General features: G+C 43.2%; 1 protein-coding gene across 1 annotated transcript; it reads left to right on the plus strand.

The window, feature by feature from the left end:
* Positions 1-1,911: 1,911 nt before the first annotated feature.
* OCIAD1 (OCIA domain containing 1) lies at positions 1,912-22,382 on the plus strand. The gene is made up of 9 exons (XM_018575596.1): positions 1,912-2,049; positions 4,708-4,785; positions 5,825-5,897; positions 10,666-10,719; positions 11,834-11,881; positions 14,551-14,677; positions 16,399-16,601; positions 17,967-18,092; positions 22,197-22,382. Exons 1-9 carry the CDS (start codon positions 1,912-1,914, stop codon positions 22,232-22,234), a joined length of 885 nt encoding a protein of 294 aa, XP_018431098.1. The 3' UTR covers positions 22,235-22,382.
* The last annotated feature ends 1,995 nt before the right edge of the window (positions 22,383-24,377 follow it).

Below are 24,377 nucleotides of genomic sequence, written 5' to 3' on the forward strand. Positions count from 1 at the left end.
GATAGCCAGTCAAAATTGGATGGAAAGTCGATTAGTCTGAACTTGTCTACTGTCACCAGTCTGGAGAACCGTGCCGTGTCCGCTCCCGGACTCGAAGTCGGGATCTCCTATCACCGGTGTTATTGGCGAGGGGGCCGGAGCTAGTGTGGTGTGCTTGAGCGTCGCCCTATGAGGTGCAGGACCCGGGTGGTGTTGTCCCGGGCCTCTCTAGATGGAATAAAACCCACCTGGTATGGGTGAACGAGGGAGGGCATGAATGGAAGTAGCCTGTTGGCAATGATTTTGGCAAATAACTTAAGGTCCACATTCAGGAGTGCAATCGGCCTGTAGTTACTACACTGAGTTGGGTCCCTGTCTGCTTTTGGTATTAGTGTGATCCATGCCCGAAGCATGTCTCTGGGCAGGGGATGGTCTTGTAATATAGAGTTATAGGCCGAAAGAAAATTGGTAGAGAGCTGGGGGAGAAATAATTTGTAGTACGCTACCGTGAAGCCATCTGGAGCAAGGGTTTTAAAACACTCCTGGCACCTATAGCCATACTGCTGGTTTTTAAAGAAGAACTCTGGGCAAAATTTCTATTAACTCTTGCAGTGGGACTACCCCCGAACTGCAAGGGTTAAGTGCTTGTTTTGGTCTAAGGAACAAAATAATAAAGTTATACTCCCCCGAGCCAGCCAGCTGTCACAGAGCTCCCTCCAGCCGGTCTCCTCCTACACTCCAGCGATGGTGTCTCAGTCTCAGCACTATACACTATGTATAGAATGTGATCACTCCAGGACCGTACACCGCTGCAGCGGAGGGGGAGCGAGGCGGAGGGACTAGTTTAAGAGCAAGCTGGCTCTGAGGATCAGGTGAGTATAACTTTTTTATTTTCCTACCTAGACCAAAACTTGCACTTAACCCTTGCGGTTCAGGGGTAGCCCCACTGCAAGAGTTAGTCAAAATTTTGTTCAGAATCCTTCTTTAAATTCACCCCCTAAATGTTTGTTTTATTGAGGGTGTAAAAAAATGATGCAACTTCTCACAGTATCATTTTCAGCTGTGGGGTTCATGTGCAACGTACCTGCCCCTTGGTATGTTTCTACACCTGCCCAGCACTACAGTTACATATGAAATGCAGACAAGGTTTAATAATAAACTTTAATAAAAATAAAAACCAATCATGTAAAGTCTATTTCCAGGCATGCCAATTTTCTGGTCTCCTCCTCTCTTCCCCTCCACACCCATGCGTTAGGTTGTTTCTAAATGAAGTACCTAGAGATGATTTTGTTTAAATCCAATGCCGCTGCTTCTGGGAGTCATGATTGGTGGATCCAGTGCTGCAGTAGACTAGATCATTGGTTCTCAACTGGTGGGTCGTGACCCAAAGTGGGCCGCGACCCCGTGTTCAGTGGGTCGCCACATGCCTTCCCCTTTTCTAGGTGAGACACTCCTCAGCCTCCCCCTAGCACAGCACCGTCAGTTCTCGCGCCGAGCAGCCATTCAAAATATGCTGCCCAGTCCTGCATGTCAGCTTGTGGTGGGCTGCAATTATGGCCATAAGGGAGCTCCATCCATATATACACATTGCTTACAGCTCCCACATGTCCCCTGTAGAGGTGCCTTGACTGGACTGACGTCACATTCTGGCTCCTGGCACCTCTACAGGGCACGCAAGGGAGCTGTTCAAACAATGCACATATGGATGGAGCTCCATCACAGCACACTGGACCCCAGGCTGAGGATCCACTCCAGTTCTCATAAGGTAGGGAGACTGGGTGGATCTTCCAAAAAATTATAATTTTTTTGGGGGTATGTATGTGTGTGTGAGAATGCCTAAGTCTGTGTGCGCAGTGCACCTTGGGTCATGACTTAATGACCAAGGACAAATGTGGGTCTTGAGGTTACACAGGTTGAGAACCACTGGACTAGATGCCTCTTTGTGATGACATCTCTCTGCTGTCTTTTGAGGACCACGCCACTGGACAGAAAATAGGAAGTGCCAACGTCACCCAGCCAATGATGTGGACACCCTTCTCTGCAGGAAAAAAGATAAAAGACTTGGAAGCTGCAACCTCACATGACTGCAGACTACTTTCAGCATTTAGAACCGTTAAAGGAGAACTATGGGGTCAGGGCTTTTCCCCATAGTTCTCCTAAGGGTAACGGGAGGACACAAACTAGCGTCCCCCCGTCACCCAAAGCTCAGTATACTGAGACGTCTCAGCCGGATCCCGACATTACTGTCGAGATCCCCCCAGCTGCAGGATTGACAGCTGGCTCTGCCTATCTAGAGGCAGAGCCAGCTGTACCCACCCCCTCCCCCGTCCGTTCCCAGAAGTCAGCGCTGGAGGATTGGACAGAGGACGGGGGGAATCCCTGCATGGGGCCATGAGTGATGGTCACGGCTCTCTGCAGGGATAGATCGAGAAGTGAGCGAGCGACGATATGTGTTCGCTCACTTCCCGATCTATTGAGCCAACCTGTGACAGTTTTATTGTCACAGGTCGGTTAGAACTATGAGGCTGAGTGATTTTCACTCGCCTCATAGTTCTCCTTTAAAAGAGTTGTGAAGTCCCAGCATATACCATCATGTTATAACATCAGCATTGTAATAGGAATACATACTAGAGTTGTTTCTGGTAATGCAATCAAAGCTTACCTTTTATATAGTGAGTGTTGCTATTTGTAGGCACTGCTGACGGTTAAATGATTCTGAGAGTGCTGGCACTGGAAATATAATAGGGCTGGTAATGATTAAAAATTTCCTGTTCGATTAATCGAATTTTTTAAAATCGATTAATCTCGATTAATTATAACGCACATACACATCCAACTACCTTGGCCTATACACATACAGCACAGCAGTGAAGTAATAAAATGAACTAGGATCACACTAATCCAGCACGTTATTAATCTCGCGTGCCCCACTCAATATGGCCGCCGCTTGAGTGGGGCAACTCAGAATAATAACGTGCTGGATTAGTGTGATCCTAGTTCATTTTATTACTTTATTGCTGTGATCGATCAAAAAAATTAACGATTAATCGAGGGATTAATCGTTAATTTCCGCAGCCCTAAAATATACATTAACTGATGACAGAGAATCATTATAGTTACTGAACCATGGGATTCTGGGAGATTCCTACAGTCCAGGTGCCATGCTCTGATTGGATACTTTGCTCATTCACATAAACACAACAGTATAGTTATTATTATGGCACATGGGGTGTGAGGTTCGCTTGGAAGTGGCCCTTCATCCATAAAGTTTTAGGCCTTGTTCACACCAAGTGCGGAGCAGGTGCAGAGCAGAGCAGGTGCAGACCGGATCAAAACTGCGTCCAATGTATTCCTATTGTATTTTGAGCTCCAGTTCACATCGCAGCGTGCAGTTCCAGAGCAGATCCATAGCAGGTAAAAAAACTGCAGCAGGCACTATTTTACCTGCTCTGGAACGCATTTTTTTTTAACCAAAAAGAGCCCGGAACGCGTCAAAAAAGCGATTCGCAATACAAACACGCGTTTTCAAGGGCTACCTGGCTGTATCCCAATGGATACGCGCAGCAAATACGCCCCAAAGAAGCTCCTGTACTTCTTTGGGCGTAGGGCGTTTTTCAGCGGGTTCCTACGCGCTGTAAAACGCCCAGGTGGGAACCATGCCCATAGGCAATTATTGGTTGCACATGTTGAGTAGGTTTTCCTATGTGCTGTAAAACGCCCAGGTGTGAACCAGGCCTTAACAATTAAAACTCTTGGTGTGCGTTGACAATGCACTTTATGTGCGGTTATCTGCTTTGTGCTAAAGTGACACTAAACTCAGGAGTTAAAGGAGAACTATGAGGTGAGTGAAAATCACTCATCCTCATAGTTCTAACCGACCTGTGACAATGAAACTGTCACAGGTCGGCTCAATAGATCGGGAAGTGAGCGAACACATATCGTCGCTCGCTCACTTCTTGATCTGTCCCTGCAGAGAGCGGTGACCGTCACTCATGGCTCCCTGCAGGGATTCTCCCCTCCCCTGCCCGTTCCTCCAGCGCTGACTGGTGGAATGGATGGGGGAGGGGGCGGGTACAGCTGGCTCTGCCTCTATATATAAAACACACAGTACATATGGAGGACCCCATATATAACACACAGTACATATGGAGGACCTCATATATAACACACAGTACATATGGAGGACCCTATATATAACACACACAGTACATATGGAGGACCCTATATATAACACACAGTACATATGGAGCACCCCATATATAATAGGAGTTGCAGTGTTCAGGTAGAAGGGGGATGCACATATATAAGGACAGGTGTCCGTCATCGTCCTCCCCAGACTCTGGTTCTGCAGGTGTGATCTCTCTATGGGGTCACAGTACAGTCTGTGTGTTATACTACATTTTACAAATACAAGGGCTGACTGACAATTCAGGGAGGAAGGAGGAACTTGCATAGCTCCCAACTGATCTCTCATTTGCAGAGACTGACCTTTTTTTTTTTTTTAGGACCAAGTGCCCCTGTCCCTCTTTCCTTCTCCTTGGTCATTGTTGGTCTGATCAATGGACCTCTAAATATTGTTCTATTTATCTACCAAAAGTGTTATACTGCCCAGAAACTTTCATCCAAACACTAAAAAAAAAAAGTGTCAGCAACCCCCAGCACAGGTACCCGGGCAGGCATGTCATGCTGTTTGTGTTGTCACCTGCTGCTATTGGCTGTAATTGACAGCTTACTAGCTTGGAACCGTTTGTGTGCGGTGTGGAAGAAGTCCACCTGCATGCCGAAAGTGGTACTCTGTTCCTAAAGGTACAGGGTCTGAAATGCATGCATTGGGGCTGATCGGCGGCCTTGAAGTGCATGCATTGGGGCTGATCGGCGGCCTGAAGTGCATGCATTGGGGCTGATCGGCGGCCTGAAGTGCATGCATTGGGGCTGATCGGCGGCCTGAAGTGCATGCATTGGGGCTGATCGGCGGCCTGAAGTGCATGCATTGGGGCGGATCGGCGGCCTGAAGTAAATGCATTGGGACTGCTCGGCTGTCTGAAGGGCATGCATTGAGTCTGATCAGTGGTCTGAAGTGCATGCATTGAGTCTGATCAGCGGTCTGAAGTGCATGCATTGAGTTTGATCAGCGGTCTGAAGTGCACGCATTGAGGCCACTCAGCAGTCTAAGGTATATGCATTGGAGAAGATCACCAGTCTGAAGTGCATGCATTGGAGAAGATTGGCGGTCTGAAGTGCATGCATTGGAGAAGATCGGTGGTCTGAAGTGCATGCATTGGAGAAGATCGGTGGTCTGAAGTGCATGCATTGGAGAAGATCGGTGGTCTGAAGTGCATGCATTGGGACTGAAAATGTTTTCCATGTGCACCAGTTAATCAGATATTATACTTATAGTTGTACTAATAATGGCAAGTTAAACACTTCCATCATTTTAATGGAGGGGGTGAACCGTATGTGACCTGTATGCACAGTTATCTTTCTCTAGAATTTGGTGCTGTAGGGGTAATACAGTGGGGCAAAAAAGTATTTAGTCAGCCACCAATTGTGCAAGTTCTCCCACTTAAAAAGATGAGAGAGGCCTGTAATAGGGTATATAGGGGCATGTTTATAGAAACTGCCAGATTTACCCTATAACAGGTAATCAGATTTCCTGTTATATTTCTTGAGAATGAGATTAAACCTGATTGGTCTTCATGGACAAGCTCTCCTTTTTTTGTTTACAGAAATGCCCAATTTTCCCTTTGCCCTCTGGACTGTGATGATTAAATTCTTAGGCATAATACCCAGAGTATTAACAGTGTAATTAAAGGATATGTTAATGACAAGATGCTTTATTTTACAGAAAGTCTATGTCCTCACCCAAGAAGAGGCCAAAGTCATAAAGCAGTGTAATTCTGACAGCTTTTGGTTCAGATGTAAGTACTGTATTTAACATGGCTCCTCCTTTTTTATCAGATATTTAGTTTCCCTTGTGTAGTGCTTGTACCAATAGTGTACATAAGTGCTGAGTGTGTGTAATAAATGTGTGTATATATGTGTATGTACCGTATTTTTCGATCCATAAGACGCACTTTTTCCCCCCAAAAGGAGGGGGAAAATGTGCCTGCATGTTATGGAGCGAATACCTATTGCCTGACGCCGGGACTTGCAGTTTCGGGCGCCGAGCGAGTAGTTTTATTTTTTTTTGTACATTCAGCCCTACTCCTGACAAGCAGAGCTGAATGTACAGTGGGAGCCGCTGCTCGTTTAATCTAATTAGCTTACACCGCATCGGGCACAGCGGATCTCGGGACCGGCAACACCAGTGACAGCTGCTGATACAAGCAATCGAGCGTCTCGAGACGCTCGATCGCTTGACTGTAAAGCTCCCGGCCGGCCGTGTAATTACAACAGCCGGCCGGGAAGCTGCTCGTCGGGCTCCACTGTCTGCTCGTCACAGACGAGCAGACGAGTGGATTTTCGAGCCCTGTGTTTTTGGGACACCCCTCCAAATAATTGGATTCACGTGTTTCAATAACCCCCATGGCCACAGGTGTATAATATCAAGCACCTAGGCATGCAGACTGCTTCTACAAACATTTGTGAAAGAATGAGTCGCTCTCTGGAGCTCATTGAATTCAAGCATGGTACCGTGATAGGTTTCCACTAGGGATGTCCCGATACCACTTTTTCAAGACCAAGTACTTCCCCCTCATGTACTAGCCGATACCAATTACCGATACTTTTTCTTAAAGGGACAGGTGACTTTAAATGATCCATAGTACAACTACATGTTATGTACTATGGATCATGATTTAACCTATTCATGTTAGCAGGGGAGAATTGTAAATCTATTGCTGCAGTGTACTGGACGTGTGTGCTGTATATATGTACTACATATACATTACACACGTCCAGTACAATATAGCAGTAGATTTACACCCAGCCCTGTCCCAGCTTCCCTCACTCAGTTTCACTCAGATCCCTGTTGCCTCACGCGGTGCCTCTAGTAGTCGGCGCTGGGCAGGAGCGCTGCATCGCGTCTCGGTGCTCAGCTTGTGGGAGGCGCTCACAATTCTGCCCTGCTAACATGAATAGGTTAAATGATCCATAGTACATATACAGCACACATATCCAGTACACTGCAGTCTGCAGCAATAGTCCATAGTCCATGCAGCAATAGTCCATAGTACAACTACATATTGTACTATTATGTACTATGGATCTTTTAACCTATTCATATTAGCAGGGGAGAATTGTAAATCTATTGCTGCAGTGTACTGGACGTGTGTAACATACATGTACTATGTACTACATATAGAGTACACTGCAGCAATAGATTTACAATTATCCTCAGCTAACATGAATGGGTTGAATGATCTATAGTACATAACATGTACTTGTACTACGGATCATTTAACCCATTCATGTTAGCAGGGGATAATTGTAAATCTATTGCTGCAGCGTATTGGGAATATGTACTGTATATATGTACTACATATAGAATACACTGCAGTAATAGTTGCAATTCTCCCCTGCTAACATGAATGGGTTAAATGATCCATAATACAACTACAAGTTATGTACTATGGATCATTTAATCCATTCATATTAGCAGGGGATAATTGTAAATCTATTGCTGCAGTGCCCCCCTCGATCACACATGCACATCAAATAGTCTTATCTATTTCAAAAATTGTTCCACTTTAAACAATATCCATATTTCATTTATAATGTTTCTCAGAAACTGATGCTTGAATGTGCAGTGGGTCCAGCCTTCAAATTGAAGGCTGGACCCACATCACATTTTGCACATTCAGGCATCAGTTTATGAGAAACATTATAAATGAAATATGAATATTGTTTAAAGTGGAACAATTTTTTTAAATAGATAAGACTATTTGATGTGCATGTGTGATCGAGGGGGGCGCTATGTTTTGGGTCAAGAACCTGCTTTCTGGGATACCAATCAGCATCTCTCTTTAGTTTGCTCAGTTGAGATTTGAAAATGAGAAATAGAAGATGATTGGCTGCAGTGCAAATCTGCTCCAGAATTAGTTTGCTCCAGTTTTGACAAATTCCCTCCAATGTATATAAATGAAATAATGTTTCACATTAAGTAAGAAGCCAATCAATTTGTGTCCATCAAAGTATAAATAAGTGAACAAAACAATTCTCAAAGTTCTTGTTTTCAAAGATATATATAAAAAATGTGTGTCTTGTGTTCCTCCTCCGTGTAAATGTGATAATCCTCCCCACCAACCTGATCCACTCGATCAGATCGCAATCAGTGAAATGTATCCTCTCTCCAACAAACGAACCATCTCCGAGAGAGCAACCACAATGTATTTTCCCAATCTCATCCACTGATGTATCCAATATGTAAAAATCAGGGAGAGCGCCAGTAAATCTTCTCTTATAATACGGAGCAGGCTTTCGCATATATTTGGCACTCTGTTTCATCACATCATGATCTCCTCAACGATTCTTATGATGATTAAAGTAGTATTAAGGGCGTTTTGTACCTTAATGCATTCTCTGCATTAGAGTAAAAACAGCCCAGCACCTTTTTTCTACCCCAGTCCCCCCCACCCTTACCTGTCACCTGCGTTCGTCCCGCTGCCGGTCCGAAGTGATCCTCTGTTCCCCGAACTTCTGGGTTGCGGGGGGAGGATACTGATGACAGAGGAGCAATAGGCTCTTTCTGCCATCAATCAAAGAGGGAAGGGGCGTGGCCTGCCACAGGGACGCACACAGCCACTGCGGAAACTAGCAAGAAAGATGGTGGCACCCGTGCAGGGGGTGGGGGTAAAAGCGCTGCGGGGAGCCACTAGAAAACGAGGAAATAGGAACTTTTAAAGAAAAAGAGCAACAGCCTCCAGCAAAGGTGGGTCTCCTTAAAGGAGAAATAAAAACAAGAATAGGCTTTAATATCAATCATGATATTGTTCCCCCGATAAAGAAAATACAATGCACATGGCATAAAACCTTTGTAAAACATTTACTTGCTCAAAAAGTTAGAAACTTACATGAAGCAAGAATACATAGGCATATAAGAACAGTAGCGATCCTCTAGTATATCACATATTATAAGGGGAGATAGCGTACTTTATTCCATTCTTTGACCATAGAACTTTGGGTGTCTTGGTTTTTCACCTCAGCTGTCATTTAGCTTCGTTCGTTTGGGGGAATGGTGGTATCCACAAGCGCGAATACCAACGTTTTTGTTTTTTGTAAACCATCCCATATATCTAATAGTTAACCAAACCTTATCAAATGATGCTTTTTGTCCAAGGCATATTAACTCCTAGTATAATCACATAGAAAAAGAGAAGAAAAGCCCTCTATTAGCAGGAGATACCTCAGACAAGCAGCTAGAAATAATAGTGAAAATCTTTTTATATGTAATTATGTCATTAAGACCCGGCCAATCAAGTGGTCGAAAACCCAAAGAACACCATAGAAAAGTTGGAAGCATCAGTAAGGGTGAAGTACAGGTTTGACAAGTTAGGGGGGGGGCTGCTTTTTGTTTTTATATAGCTTTACTTCCACTTTAAATTTACTGCATAATGATCTAAAACACATAAGGGGGATTTTATCAAAACTGGAGCAAACTAAATCTGGAGCAGCTGTACATGGCAACCAATCAGTCTCTTTCATTTTCAAACAAACTGGAAAATGAAGCTGATTGGTTGCCATGCACAGCTGCTTCAGATTCTGTCTGCTCATGTTTTGATGAATTCCCCCCCATGATATTTTGGTTCTTATATTGTGGTGGTTCTGGTTCTGACTTGCTAAATTGTCCTCCAATCCACAGAGCCTGCACCTGCAAGTGTTTAAAACCCAGAGCATAAATGGCAACCATAGCTTTCTGGTTGGTTTTGGCCCACCTACACCCTTCCTCTGTGCGTTCCTATTGGCCAGCGAGGTTAACCATTACATTTGATGGCCCATAGGAAGATGTGGAGATCAGGAGGAGGGGGGACCAAGCTTGATTTTTACAGTCAAATTTGAGAATTGTATATAGTTTCCACGACCTACTTTTCTGAAGCTACTGGTCATCTGGTATTCAGAGGGGATCAACTCCGGTTTGCCCGAGTTTGTAACAGGTTTTATTTTAAGGTTGAAAAGTGATGCACACTAGTAATGCTTGTCAGCGGATTGGTTGGATTGCTATTGCTTAGTCCTGAATTAGTGTCATTAAACTCTCAGCTTTTTTTGCATATATCTACTGCTAGCGAGCAGTAGATATATGCAGAAACATAAAAAAAAAATTAAATGCTTTAAAAGCGGTTTAAACTTAGCTGTGTCTTCCCCGCGCGCTCCCGTCCGAAAATCTGAAAATTCTCGGGCGGGCGCATGCGCAGTTCGGATTTTCGGCCAGGAGACCGAAGGAGAGACACAAGGTAAGTCTATGGACAGCGTGCACCCGCATGCAGACACCGTAGGACAGGAAGTGCCAGCAAGGACAGAGGAGTCAGCGCTGGAGATAAGGCTGAAAAGGACAGGGAAGAAGAGGATCAGATTAAGAAACATCATTTACGGTAAGTGCTTTCATTAACATATTTATAATTTTATATGTATTATAACATATAATATTTTTGACTTTAATGTTACTTTTAATGACCTCAACATTTGTAACAAAGCAGGAAAGGACATGATCTTTTGGGTTGGATTTAACATTCCCTTTCCTTTTTTTCTTAGCTGTTCCCTTCTCAGTAATGGGAATGACTGCTACGCAAGTCCTCATTTCCAGAGGTACAGATTTTGTTCTCAGTTTTGTGTTATATTTGAGATGGATTATGTATTTGTGGATCTTTTTTTGTTTTGGTAATAGGGTAATATGCTGGATGCAGAACATAACACACTTACATTTTTACTTTGTTTTAAACACTTTTTTTATAATAAAGCTTGCTATAAATGTATTACATTTGGGTTTGCTGTTTACCCCACGCTATCTCTATGTAAAAGAGGGATATTAGCAAGACTATGTGGCCTTAGTATTTTGGGATATGGGGAAGAGTTATGGCGGGTTGCATAGCTGGGTTTTCCTTGGATTAAAATCTTTGATATATCATGCTTATCCAGCTTATCTCTGTCTGAGAAGAAGCAGCCATCCCCACGGGCGTAGAGATTCTAGTTAATACATCCCTGGTACTCGCTCTCGGTTGGTCTGTCGTCCCTTTTCTTCAGTTTCTCCAGTGGTCACCTGCCTCCAGTTAGCAGGTGGTAAGCGTAGGAGGCCTTGGCAGCCGACTAAGTCCTCTGTATAATCTGGGCTGCATCTCCTCTTGTGGGCCCTGGCTTACCCGGCGACCATGGCCCCTAACCTGGGGTGCTTGAGCGGCGATGCCCCAGTCCCCACTCTGCAGAAGGGGAGCCCAGCAAGTGGTGAAAAGGAGAGTGTACCTGGTGTTTTCCGGGCAGATGACCTGTTTTGTCCGGGTGATGTGCTTCTGATACAAGTTAGGTCATGGGTGGGTCCTGGCTTTGTTGCAGCATGCTTATTTCCATACTAATAGGATGCTGCAGTGGGGGAGCGGGTATTCCCTGGTACCGTGATTCACAGGCATCGGGTGGGAAAACCAACAGGTGGGGACCAGTGCTGTGGACAGAAGCGGACTATCCTTTTTTACTTAGACATAGCTCCGACACACTCCCTCTAGACAGCTGCAGCTCCCCAATGCAGTCAGACTCTACCACACCAGCTGCAACAACAGATCTTGCAGATTTGGACACCCACAGCTCTAAGGTATGTTCATTTTATATATGCATATCCTTCCAGCTATAGTAATACTGTGGTTGGGGCACCATTATGGAAAATTCCTGGAAATTGAGTTACCAGGTAACTAACTTTTTTTTTAATTTTTAGGATTCCTTACCACGCATTCAAGATTTGGTGCACTCCCTAAAGTTGCATGTAAGTCAGTCTTAAAGAGGAGTTTCTTGTGCATTGTATATACAGTGATATGTTTGTGGTCACTATTTCCTTATGAATTCTTCATCTATCTGTGTTGGCCTTAAGTGAGTAAATGTGCTCCATGCAAACCGAACCCTAATGAGCTTATTCAGTAGATCAATGCAGAGAACAAAAACACTTAATCTCATACCAACCAGCAAGATTCCATGTTACTAAAGTCAGATTAGTAAGAATTGATTCAACGTTTTCAAAGAGCTGTATAACTCACCGCTCCAATTGCATCTCCGGCTGCAGTCGATACATACACCAGGTGCAGGCTGTAGTGTGTTCTCGCTTGTCAGACCAATCTCCAGAAATCAGCCGTATGAAAACCAACGTTGGTAAAATCCAAAATGTATTGAAGTAATTCCGAAATCAAATCCAAAATTCAATGTGCAATATGTGCACCACCATACATCTCTCCCACACCATCGCTGCTTAAGCATTTAACCACCTGGGCTTAATCATAAACTTATTTAACGTTATTTGAGGTTGCATTAAGAAATGAAAATAGCAGTACACTAATGTCCACGAGCATACTGTCATTATTGAGTGTAACATTTCTGTACATGAAATGTTCTGTTATATTCTGTGAAATGTCTTGCTTAGATAGGTACAATACATATTTGATATGGTATGTTAGGGCAGTGGGGACACGTGAAGTAAATTAATTAAATGTTCAGTTAAAGAGGTTTTCCAAGGTATCTTACCCCAGTCCCAATGCAAACAAACTTCTAGTCCAACAAACGTTTTCTTGTGTTCTTGTCCGAGGTCTTCCTTGAAAACTGTGCAATTGATGTGTGTTATTGTACTTCACGTATACAGAGTAGCAGGAAGGCCATAGTAGCTGTACCCTGATCATAACATGAGAGCAGCATGAAAAGGAAACGTTGGGTGCAATCAAAATGAGAGAAGACATGAGCTATAGATCTGGTTTCAGTAGTACCAATTTGTTGAGAGCTAATGGTGAAGGGCCCCCATTACCCACTATATGTCACGTTTTGCCTGATGAACAGACCCTGTGAGGTCTTGAAACATCTCTACTTTTGATATGCTAATTTAAATGCCAATAAAGGTGTTTTGAATGAAGATCCAGTGGGGTGCTGCCCCTTGTACATGATCTGCAAACATGAGAGGTTAGGGGCTCAAACAAAGCTACTGGACTGGAAATGTTTCTGATATTCTATTACAATTGTAATATTTAACTGTGGCATAGCAATGTGTTCCACTGGGGAAATAATTGGAGCAAAGTCCCATCCTAAAATGTAAGGTCAATATGATTCATAGGCTACGCAGTCTGTGGGTAATCGGTGGCATGGGGACAAAGCCAGGTGTAGCAAACAAATTGCCCTGCAGTTTCTTAAATTTAAAGGGATCAACCCTTTTGTCAAAGTAGGGTATCCCTATTATACAGAATTTATACAGTACCAGCAGTTTGAGCAGCTCTTACAAAACGAAGGGAGACAGTACAGTTGCAATAAAATTTCAATACAGGAGGGTTAGAAGGGCCCTGCTTATGAGAGCTTACAGTCTAACGTTATCCATTGTTTTATGTCCAGCAGAACAGTAGCAGTAGTTTCTGTGTCAGTCACAGTGATCTATGGATAGGTGTCTGTGTATCTAATGGTATCTCCCTGCAGTAGAAGGAAAGTAGAATGAAAAACTCTATTTATAGTTTCCAACACTCATCTTTAAGATCGGAAAAGATTTGGACACCTCCACGCAATATGGAGAAGGTCCTCCAGAACCTGAATACATCTTACAATTATAATTGGGTCTATGCTCATAGAGGTAGAGACGTTGTGGTGTTTGATATGCTCTGTGCAATATAAACAGTTGAGTGAGTGTTTGAGATGGTGATGCGGGTACTCTTGGCAGAGCTTCCAAAATAATGACCAGTTCACTTTTAGTAAATTTGTCCTTTAATTATCCAACCCCACTGACTGTAACCTGCTATGGTAATTACTTAACTTCTTCTCTATTTGAGCAAATTTCACTGTTTGGCTCTGCCAGGTGCCGCTGAACCTTTCCAGCAAAAATGTCCCTGCCAGCCTCCTGTTCTTAATGTACATGTGCACTGTAGTCATGTTCATTCCTATAGGCGAGCCATATTCAGCTGAACGCATAGGTCTTCCCCCTAGGAATGAATATGGCCACGATGCATGTGTGCAGAGGAAACGGCAAGAACACCAGAATGGGGAGGAAGGTAAGCATTTAACATGGCAGGCTGCACTCAGGGGTGTTAGGGAATTTAGAAAAGGGCAAGTCCACTAAAAGTGCAATTTTCCTTTGGACACAAATTGATTGTACAGTTAATCAGTCAGGCCCTTGCACTACATAGTTGTTGGTAAATCTAAAGGTGATTCTACAGTTAGCTTGTAACACATGTCGTTAGCTTTGGAATACTGTCAAGAGGAGCCACGAATGGAGACTCTTGTGGACCTCAGTCTGCTGTCGAAATAAGAGAAATACAGCACGCCCATTGTCACTGGAGGGTCATTCGCTCAAAAGAGTCTTGGCAGCTGTCAAGTTTTGAGTTTGACTTGGAGAACCCCTTTGACTTAATCAGTTTGTAATCTGGCTGTACGTGTACACTTGTTATTACTGACTGTTTTATGCTTCCTTTAAAGTTGCCGGTACTGTGGGGTTCATGGCAGGAAAACTTTCTTATTATAATGCCTGCAAAGAGAAAATATTGAAACTGGAGAATTCCCCACTGGCTGAAATGCTTCATCAAGGAAGGATCTCCAAATTAGAGTAAGATAATCTGTGAACTGCATGAATTTATACATCAGGGGAGAAGGGAAGAAATGGAATATAAGCATAAACCTCAATTGTTACGTGTCATTATTAGCATGTACCAGTTCTCTTTATCAAAACAAAAGCTGCTACAGCAGCATCTCAGTGAGCGCTGTTTTGGGCCATGTTGGCGTTTCCCAAGCATGTCATTAGTGCTTCTAGACAGGACTTGCTTTGTAACCTTCATATCCATAGGTGTGGAGTAACTGGTTTCTCATCAACTTCTGAGGCTATGAGCAGAACATAAACTGTTGGTGGGACACTGGGGGGAGTCTGGGAGACATCTTCCTATACAATTACTAGACTAGAACAGCCCAACCCACTAACCCCCAATAATGAAATTATTTGTGAATGTTGTGTAGATATAACTATTAATTGTAGACAGACGCAAGGTTGGGCTGCCAGCACCACTCATTGCTGAGCCTGATGAAGGGGACCCTGCATGGCCCCGAAACCGCTAGATTTGGTGACATGACGTTCCAATAAACGAACGCTCTGGACTGCAATACTGGTTGTGTGCTGGTTACATTAATTCATCTTTGTGAGTCTATTGATCTCGCCTTCCTCTATGGTTGTGATAGCATCTTCTTATATTTCTGTTGGCTGGTTACCCTGACACCTTCAGCTGCAAGATCAATATCTGACAGACTCTGTGCCTTTAGCTGTGGAAATTCCCGTCTGATGAAGGGTCCCACAACTCCTTTGTGGATAATTTTGTTCCTGGGTAGTCGCAGGCAGGCAGTTGCAATGGCTCCCAGTTTTGGGGAGGCTATTCTGCTCTTGTTGCTGTTGTGCATCCCACCTAGTGTCTCAATCCAGAAGTTGGTGCTATAACCCAATGGTCAGAGATTTAGGATCTCTGCTGTGTTCTTAAATGTATGGAGAGAAAAGGATTTTACGGTATTGCAGGAATCTTATTCTTCTGCAGTTGCAGATTTTATAAAGGCCTAAAACTGGGGAAATGTGCATGTATTGCAGTAATATGCTAAATAATTTTGCCCTGACATGCACATTATAGCAACATGTTTATGATGTCCACTGAAAAGGTCAGTTAGATATACAAGATCATTTTGTTTCCTGCACTTGCTAGATCGTTGAATAACCTATTGGCTTCTTACATCTGAGACACCAACAGTGGAATCTCTACAGCTGAGTTCTGGTTCCATCTACTGACCACAGCCATTAAGAGTTGGGCTTTCTTCTTCATCTACATTACATTATAAAGAAGCAGGGGAAGTAAGACTTTGTTTTTTGGCTCGCATAAGGCAGCTGTGGTGACCCAGAACTTAATTTTTCAGGGTAGAGATCTTGCTGCTGGAGTCCTTGAGGGTTATAAGGATCTAGTAGATGGTTACAAATCAAAATTAAACTATATGTATATGTGTACTTTTCACACAAACATACTGTAGGTTCACTGGTTTGGCCAGCCTGCTTAATGACTTGTCAAGTAAGTTAGTATCATGAGGCATATCTGTCACAAACCTGGGTGATTTCAATATAGGTAACCTCTGCTTGTGCATTTTTTGTCATCGGATGCTAACTATGAATTTCCCAGGCTTGTGATGGGTTTTCGTTAATATAACATGTTGAAGGTGTGATGTGCATGGAAAACGTTTGGTGCCCTAAACAGCAGTCTGTAAAGTGTTTTACATTTTAATCTTACATTTAATGCTTTTTAGATTTCCAGGCAAAAAAGCCCCAAATGGTCATTATAATGATGATGATATCACAACCACACCATCCTTTAGTTCCGAACCCCCTCTGCCAGAACAACCTTACAGTGCTTATTCCAGTAACTATGAATCCAGTCCAGCAGATGTGCCATTCAGTGCTTCCATGAGCGACTCTTCCCCCACAGGAATCTCTGACAACATTGCTCAAGGTAACTACATATTCTTTTATTAAAGTATAAATTCAAATTTTTTTTCCTATTATTATTTTTAGTCCTCCTTTCTATAGGAAAAAAAGAAGTGCCCAAGCTTTACATACCCTATTCACACTCCAGCGCTGTCCCCAGCTTTCTCCTTGGGCCAGTACTGGATGTCCTCTTTGGACAAAGGATACTCTTGTCATTCTACCCATTTTCTGTCAATCTAGCCTCTCACTGAGATCCGATGCGTCCCAATGCTTCATCACACACACGCTAGGCTCGCAGTCCTCCAAGATTGAGCAGCACTCACATTTCATAATGTAAGCACTACAGTCCAGGAGGAATGATGCTGAGAAAGAAGAGGAAGCAAGGAACCATTGGCATAAGCTACAATATGGTGTCAAGAGTAATTGAAAGTTTATGTTAAGCATGTTGGGTAACATTGAATTAATGAAAGGGGAAAAAAGGGCTAAACCGTTTGAGCATTCCCTTTTCTTCTGGTTAGCTAACACTGCCAGATTGGGGTGTCAGAGGTATGATGGTGGTTAACTGTCCCTTGCCACGCACTATTTCCCTAAAGAGACACAAATAGATGTTTGAAATGCCTGTTATCAAATTGGTTCATCCTGTTACTTTCAAGGTATTATGTGGTTCATTTAAACCAGTGGTGCAGTTGTGTTCTAGTGGGTAATTTTATGATGTTAATAAACCTTTCTTAAGTGGTAAAGGATCACCAATTATTTTATTTTAGGGTGTATGGAGACTGCAGGTCTTTTATATACGAGCCATTCAGCATATAAAAACATCAAACCAGAATAAAGCATACTATGCACTCACAGCCCTGATTAAATGTCCCAGCAAGTCTTCCTTATACTCTTTCCTTAAGCAACAAACAAGTCTTGCTAGTGTATATTTGAAACCTAGAAACCCTTTAGCTCAATTGTCCATAAAAAGTCCATGGTGGACAGAAAGCAACTAACAGGATGATGGTGCTCAACCAGTTCATTGAGGAGCACCTCACTGCGGCTGACATATCTCTGTTCTTTGAGATCCTGAAATCATTGGGTAGTCTATCTCCTAGAGAGAGTGGTGCAGGGCGTCCACTGAAATACTTTTTTTCAACTGAAGATGAAGATAATGAGACCTGTACCCTAAACTGCCATACCCTTCTGCTGATCCGCCATGTTTAGGGGCAATGTCTAAAGCACGCTGTACAACATAGACACTTTTTTTAAGCCTTTGGAATATTTATTAAAACAAATCTTTAATTTGTATAAAACACGTCTATAAGAGCGCTGAAAACCGTATATGACCTGAAACAACATGGTGTAGGCTCCTTTTTATAACGAATGTTCTGTGGTTTAATATTGTTTGCAGAACCTGAGTTGCAGGAGGAACAACAAGCTAAAGCGCCATCTGTGACTTACTCTGAGCTACGGAAAAAACACAGAGATTCAGTAATATCAGAGACTCCAGTGAGGAGCAGAGCACCAAGGACTGAAGGTAACCAATTTATCAAACGTGCCATCAAAATAATATGACTTGTGTTAACCCCGTGTATAGCATTGCTATGTCCTGCCCATCCAGTACATCATTTCTTTCAAATCAGTGAAAGCAAATTCATGCTTTCCCCCCTTGGGCTATCCATTTGTGCTTTGAAGTGCCGAGGACCATATGTATTAATGTGTTCCTATGAAGATCTACAGTTAAAGCTGAACTCCAGAAAGATTTAAAATAAAAAATGTTTTATTTTTGAATGTAACTAGTGAAAGTACCTGGATTTTACCTGGTATCAGCTACTTGCAAGCTCCTATAAAGTAGCATTCAGATTGGAAGAAGGAGGGGACAGGAATGGGAGCCAATTTGGTATCTCTCTATCTCTTCTCCAGCCTGTAACTTTAACAAAGAAATTGGTGTCATCTACCTGGCTGTGCTTTGTGGCAGAGCTGTGGAAATCGTAGGATTGGATGGTCACAAATCAAATCCTTCTATATATTTCATCTGTGTGTTTAGCTGCTGTGGGTCTAGAGTTCAGCTTTAAATTTCCCTTGGTCTACAATAATATTTGAACCTGGTTGCTGTAGGAAAGTAGCTCCAGTTCAGAGAAAATGTTAATTGATCCACTCCTAAGTCTATGGACCTATCACTGCAGGAGGTAATTGATTAGTTCTTCATTAAATTGGTTCTAAACCCTCCAGTTTTTTTTGCCTATATTTACTGCTAGCAAGCAGTAGATATAGGCAAAAAGTTAAAAAAAACAAAATGCTTTAACAGCGCTTAACACTTACCTTGTTTGTTTCGGCTGCGCGCTACCGTCCGAGAAAACGAAACTGCTCCGGCGGCCGCAATGCATCTTGGGGCGGGCGCATGCGCGGGAGACGAGCAGGGACACAAGGTAAGTCTATGGACGCGTGCACCCGCATGCAGACACCGCTGGATCAGAAGTGCCTGTAAGCAGAGAGGAGTCGGAGCTGGATCGGAGAGCCGCCGCACCGCTGGGGGGACAGATGAAAACATCAGGAAAGAAAAAGATCGGATTAAGAGACGTAATTTAAGGTAAGTGCTGACATTAACATTGGGGGGAGGGAAAAAAATTATCCTTTAATGTCACTTTAACACATTATTGTGGGACCACACTAAAAGTCCCACTTTATTCCAACTAAAATTTGTGTGTGTGTGTATATGTGTGTGTGGCACAACTGACATCCCAGGTTTGGGGGAGTTTTGTTGCCTGTTTAGGGCTTGTTGTTTTTACAATGTAGAGTGCATGGGAGAATGCTCTTCATTTAAAAGCATTGATTTCTGCATTACCCTGAATTGTCTGTGTTGCAGAAGGCAAGATAACATGAGCAATGTAATTGAGCCCTGAGTGCAAGCAAGTTACTCCCCTGTTTTCTCCTAAAACCAAAATGTAGCTATTCCCTAGGTCTTTTTGGGTTTTTGTTTTCCCCCTTTCTTGTTTTCCCCCTTTCTTGTTTTCCCCCTTTCTTGTTTTCCCCCTTTCTTGTTTTCCCCCTTTCTTGTTTTCCCCCTTTCTTGTTTTCCCCCTTTCTTGTTTTCCCCCTTTCTTGTTTTCCCCCTTTCTTGTTTTCCCCCTTTCTTGTTTTCCCCCTTTCTTGTTTTCCCCCTTTCTTGTTTTCCTCTTTTCGTCTTCTTCTGCACTCTGGTGGCACTCTACCTATCTTGCTTTGTTCCCCACCAGCCTGGTTTCCCGTTCTCCTTTTTACTGTCCCTCCTGTTTCCTGTTTTTTATGTTTTCTGGTCCTATGTATGCTGTTTGCAGTAAATGCATGTTCCTTTTGTATGTTGCCAATGCTGCCTCATACGACTGCCTAATCTTCTGTTTTTTTTTGGTTTTAAAAACTTGTACAACTTTAAATAGCTTCTTTTCAGCAAACAAACATAAACAGGGTGTATCTTCCAGCAACATCCAAGAATTGGCTCAGAACTGGTATCATGTCCCACCTCAGGGATAGAGCCTCAGCCTGCTCATGGCCAGACACTCAGCAGCTTCACACCTCCCTGTGTGACGACGGTCTTCCCGACATTTTCAAAAACACCTTGGGTGGCACAGACCCTCCTGGCCTCACCCACACACCGCATGTGCCACAGGTCCTCTCGGCCCCTCCAGCCAGACTCCAGCTTAGTGTCTCGTGCGTCACATACACAGTCTACCACGCTCTGCATGTACTCCTGCACCTCTGACTGCCTCTTCCTCCCTCTCTGCTCTCTGTTATCAGCAACCTGGGGAGTCTGGCCTGTCAATTGGCTGCACCTAGCCTCAGGACTGGAGATTTCATCCTGCCCAAGACTCTAAAGGTGGCCATACACCTTGCAATCATCGGGCGAAAATTTTCGTCCGATGATCGAACCAAGCACAGCGGCCCCATCCTGCCCTGACCATCGCACAGTTCAATTAGCAGTCTTTAGCAGAAACCACCTGGACGAATCTCGTTAATTGACCGCACGGATTTTCGTTTGCGCATGAGCAGTGTTAATCGTACGAATTTTGACATATGGAAATGCCACCAACCTTGCGAAAATCGTACAATCGACCGAAGTTTTCTAGCATGCTGGAAAGACAAATGTTGCACGTTTGTACAATATTTGCGGTTGTAGACTCCCCATCAACCTTACGAATATCGGACGAAAACGCGATCGCAAACAAAATTCGGCCGATATTTGTAAGGTGTATGAGCACCTTCAGAAATCTCCAGAGACCCAGATCCCAGTTATACTCCAAAAAAGCGTTCTGGGGTGTGGCAGTGCTTTTCAAGTCAATGGCCCTGCAGACACGCCAATATACATCAACCCCCCCCCGCCAGAAGTCCAGTGCGATCGCAAAAAATAGTGCAAACCCTAAGGGATTGTGTGACTGTGATCATTTAATGTGTATCATTTACACTCAATGGTCACTTTATTAGGTACACCTTGCTAGTACCAGGTTGGACCCCATTTTGGGATGGACATGGTCAGCAACAATACTAAGGTAGGCCGCGGCATTCAAAAGATGACAAATAGGTACTAAGCGACTGAAAGTGTCCCAAGGAAATTTCGCCCACACCATTTCACCACTACTACTACTACTAGCCTGAACTGTTTATACAAGGCAGCAATGTGGCAGCAGAAATAGAGACTCATCAGACCAGGCAATGTTTTTCCAATCTTCTATTGTCCAATTTTGGTAAGCCTGTGTGAATTGTAGCCTCCGTTTATTGTTTTTCCCCGACAGGAGTGGCACCCGGTGTTGTCTTCTGCTGCTGTAGCCCATCTGATTCAAGGTTCGACATGTTGTGCGTTCAGAGATGGTATTCTGCATATCTTGGATGTAACGAATAGTTATTTGAGTTACTGTTGCCTTTCTATCAACTTGAACCAGCCTGAACTCTGCCCTCTGACATCAACAAGGCTTTTTCGCCTAGAGAACTGCCGCTCACTGGATATTTTCTATTTTTCAGACCATTCTCTGTAAACCCGAGAGATGTTAGTGCATAAAAATCCCAGTAGATCAGCAGTTTCTAAAATACTCAGACCAGCCCGTGTGGCACCAATAATCATGCCATTTCAAAATCCCTTGCTTCTCCATTCTGATGTTCAGTTTGAACTTCAGCAGATTGTCTTGACCATGTCTATAAGTGTCACAGGAAGGTGGAATATAGCTACTTGACAATACACTGTAGTTTCATCTGAACTGGCAATAAAAAATAACATTCCAAGTTGTTGATGGATAGATTTTATAATTTCTAAATGATTATAATACAGGATTTATATAGCGCAGCAGTTTACAATATAAGGAAAACATTACAGTTACAATACAAGATGGTAAGGAGGGCCCGGCCTGTGAGAGTTTACACTCTGCGAAGAATATTTAGTCCTGAAGAGTTGGGTTACCATATTGTCATTTTGTACGACGATCATTGGACAGAAAGTCGGCCATGCTCTGTTCAGATGTCAGTGACTGTCAATGTCTTTTAATGCACCTGTAACTTTATTTTTAGCACTTTTCTGTAAACCAGCTGGGATTTTGTGATTAGGATTTGATTACACGATGGGATTGGAGTGTGCATAGATAATGTTCCTCATCAATGTTGCCATTTTCAGTTTCAGGTAAGAAGAACAAATATGGAGATGTGTGGGAAGAATGAAAGACGTCTTTACTGCCGAGGCAATTTCATCATCTGCAGACAAAGTCTGTACTTATTTGTTGTCTGCTGATAAATGCACAGAGTGCAATCTAATTACATTTGAGGACGTGCATTGTTTCTCTGTTCTGCAAATGACAAAATAATGATTTTTCTTTAGTGGAAAATATAAAAGACGTATGTTATTTTAAAAGGAATTAAAGTTTACGTTTTCTAAAAGCTTTTTCGTTTTTCTTGAGTTGCATAAAAAAGTGAAAGTGTTCAGAGGTTTGAAGCTATGTATAATGAAGAACTTAGGGTTTCCAAATCCAAAAACATTTACTTATTCTGCTGCTTGCCAGTCATTGGATGTGGAGAATGTTAGTTTTCTTTTTTAAGGTTTTTTCTAGGGATGCACAGATACTTTTCGAGTACCAGTGCAGATACTTGGCATTTCCATGAGAACTACCAGGGTTGTATCGGTTGCAGCTGGGACCTGGCTCTGGCACTCCACCACTGTCCTGAAATCATTAGTCTGTATTGTTTTAGAAAAACTGTCACATGACAATAAACAAAAATGTATCAGTACTCGTACTTGTAAGTACTCGGCAAGTATCAGTACTCGTAACCGCAAAACTGGTATCTGTGCATCACTTTATTTATATTTATAAAAACAAAATCGTACATTAAAACAGAGATGTACAAATCCCAGGAGCTCCGTGTGCTCATTACAAATGACAGCTGCCTCCTAACTTTTGAATTTTTCTCTAGTCTAGTCCTGGAGCTACAAAGTATCGGTACTTGTACCGAGTACTGTACTTGGTATCTGTGCAACCCTAGTTTTTTCCTTTATTTTTAGCTGGGAATCCTGCGCATAACATGCATCCTGTCCCTGTGGCTATGCTCACTCTTCCATTGTTTCTGTGGAGGGAGCCATGGTTGTCTGGCTGTTCCCCTGATCTGGACTACATCCATGTCTTCCTCTTTTCGTTTCCATTACATGAGGGGTATTTTTAGTTTATGGAATATAGCTTGGAAGGAAAATGAGGTTTGTGATTTCAATTCGTAGGATATGACGAGGACACTATTTCTGGCAAGATATACATGTATGTTCTGTACTTGCTGAAAACATTTTTGCCTGAAAAATGAATACTTACGCAGCCACCACATCTAAGGACCGGTAAGCTGCAATATATTACATTTGTATTCTTGGGTTTAGACATCCTCTAAAGCAGCGGTTCTCAACCTGTGGGTCGCGACCCTGTCGGGGGTCGAATGACGATTTGGCAGGGGTCGCCTAGCGGCTCCCGGCCGCCCGGGATAGAAACACTTTCTCCTGCAAAGGTTTACTCTGCTCGATCGAGTAAACTTTTCTCTGCTCTGTTTTTTTCTTTCTTTTTTCTGACATCGGGGCCGCAGGCCGCCGTCAGAATAAAAAAAATAAACCACCATAGGGATGCATAGCTAGATTCCTATTGTCTATTTCACTTTGCAATAGCCAATAGCAAACTAGCTATTGCACCCGCCCTCTGCTGCTGCCAATCAGCAGAGGGGGACCTGAAGTTCTCCATCAGGTCCCCTTCTAGTGATTGACAGCAGCAGAGGGCGGGTGCAATAGCTATTTTGTTATTGGCTATCGCAAAGTGAAATAGCCAGTAGGAATCCAGCTATGTATTCCTAATGTGGTTTTTTTTTTTACTCTGACGGCGTACACCAGTAGTTCTCAAGCTGTGGGTCGCTGTGTGATTTCTGCTGTGCTGGGTGAGAGTCCTCCTCAGCCCTCTCCTAGCGCAGCAGTGTCAGTTCTCGCGCCACGCCACCAGATGTCGCTGCAGCAGCCGCGTCATCCCTAAATTTTACCGTTGGGGGTCACCACAACTTGGCAAATGTTACCAAGGGGTCCCGGGCCCTAGAGAGGTTAAGAACCACTGCTCTAAAGGATAATTGTACTTTTACATAGAACATGCCTACAGTGCCTAAAAACCACGTAACGATAGAGCTCCATGAGTAGAAGATCCAGTTTTTGCAGTTTCTGGCTTATGGGTCCCAATTAATAGAAAATGTATTCCAAATGACATTCATACATTTTGGGCAGATGGGTACTGCAGTGATTTTTAATGGAGGGCACAATTGTATCCAATAAAGTGGAGTTTTCATCTATGACAGG

Source organism: Nanorana parkeri, unplaced genomic scaffold (genome assembly GCF_000935625.1).
Source record: "Nanorana parkeri isolate BGI_ZX_2015 unplaced genomic scaffold, ASM93562v1 scaffold54, whole genome shotgun sequence".
NCBI classification, from domain to species: domain Eukaryota; kingdom Metazoa; phylum Chordata; class Amphibia; order Anura; family Dicroglossidae; genus Nanorana; species Nanorana parkeri.

What these genes read in the sequence shown, in the direction of transcription:
- OCIAD1 (XM_018575596.1), top strand. Translation starts at nt 1,912, where the DNA reads ATGCCTCTTTGTGATGACATCTCTCTGCTGTCTTTTGAGGACCACGCC. An exon ending in TGACAGCTTTTGGTTCAGAT is followed by an intron (nt 5,898 to 10,665) that starts GTAAGTACTGTA and finishes TTTTTTTCTTAG; the next exon opens with CTGTTCCCTTCTCAGTAATG. An exon ending in CTCTGACAACATTGCTCAAG is followed by an intron (nt 16,602 to 17,966) that starts GTAACTACATAT and finishes TATTGTTTGCAG; the next exon opens with AACCTGAGTTGCAGGAGGAA.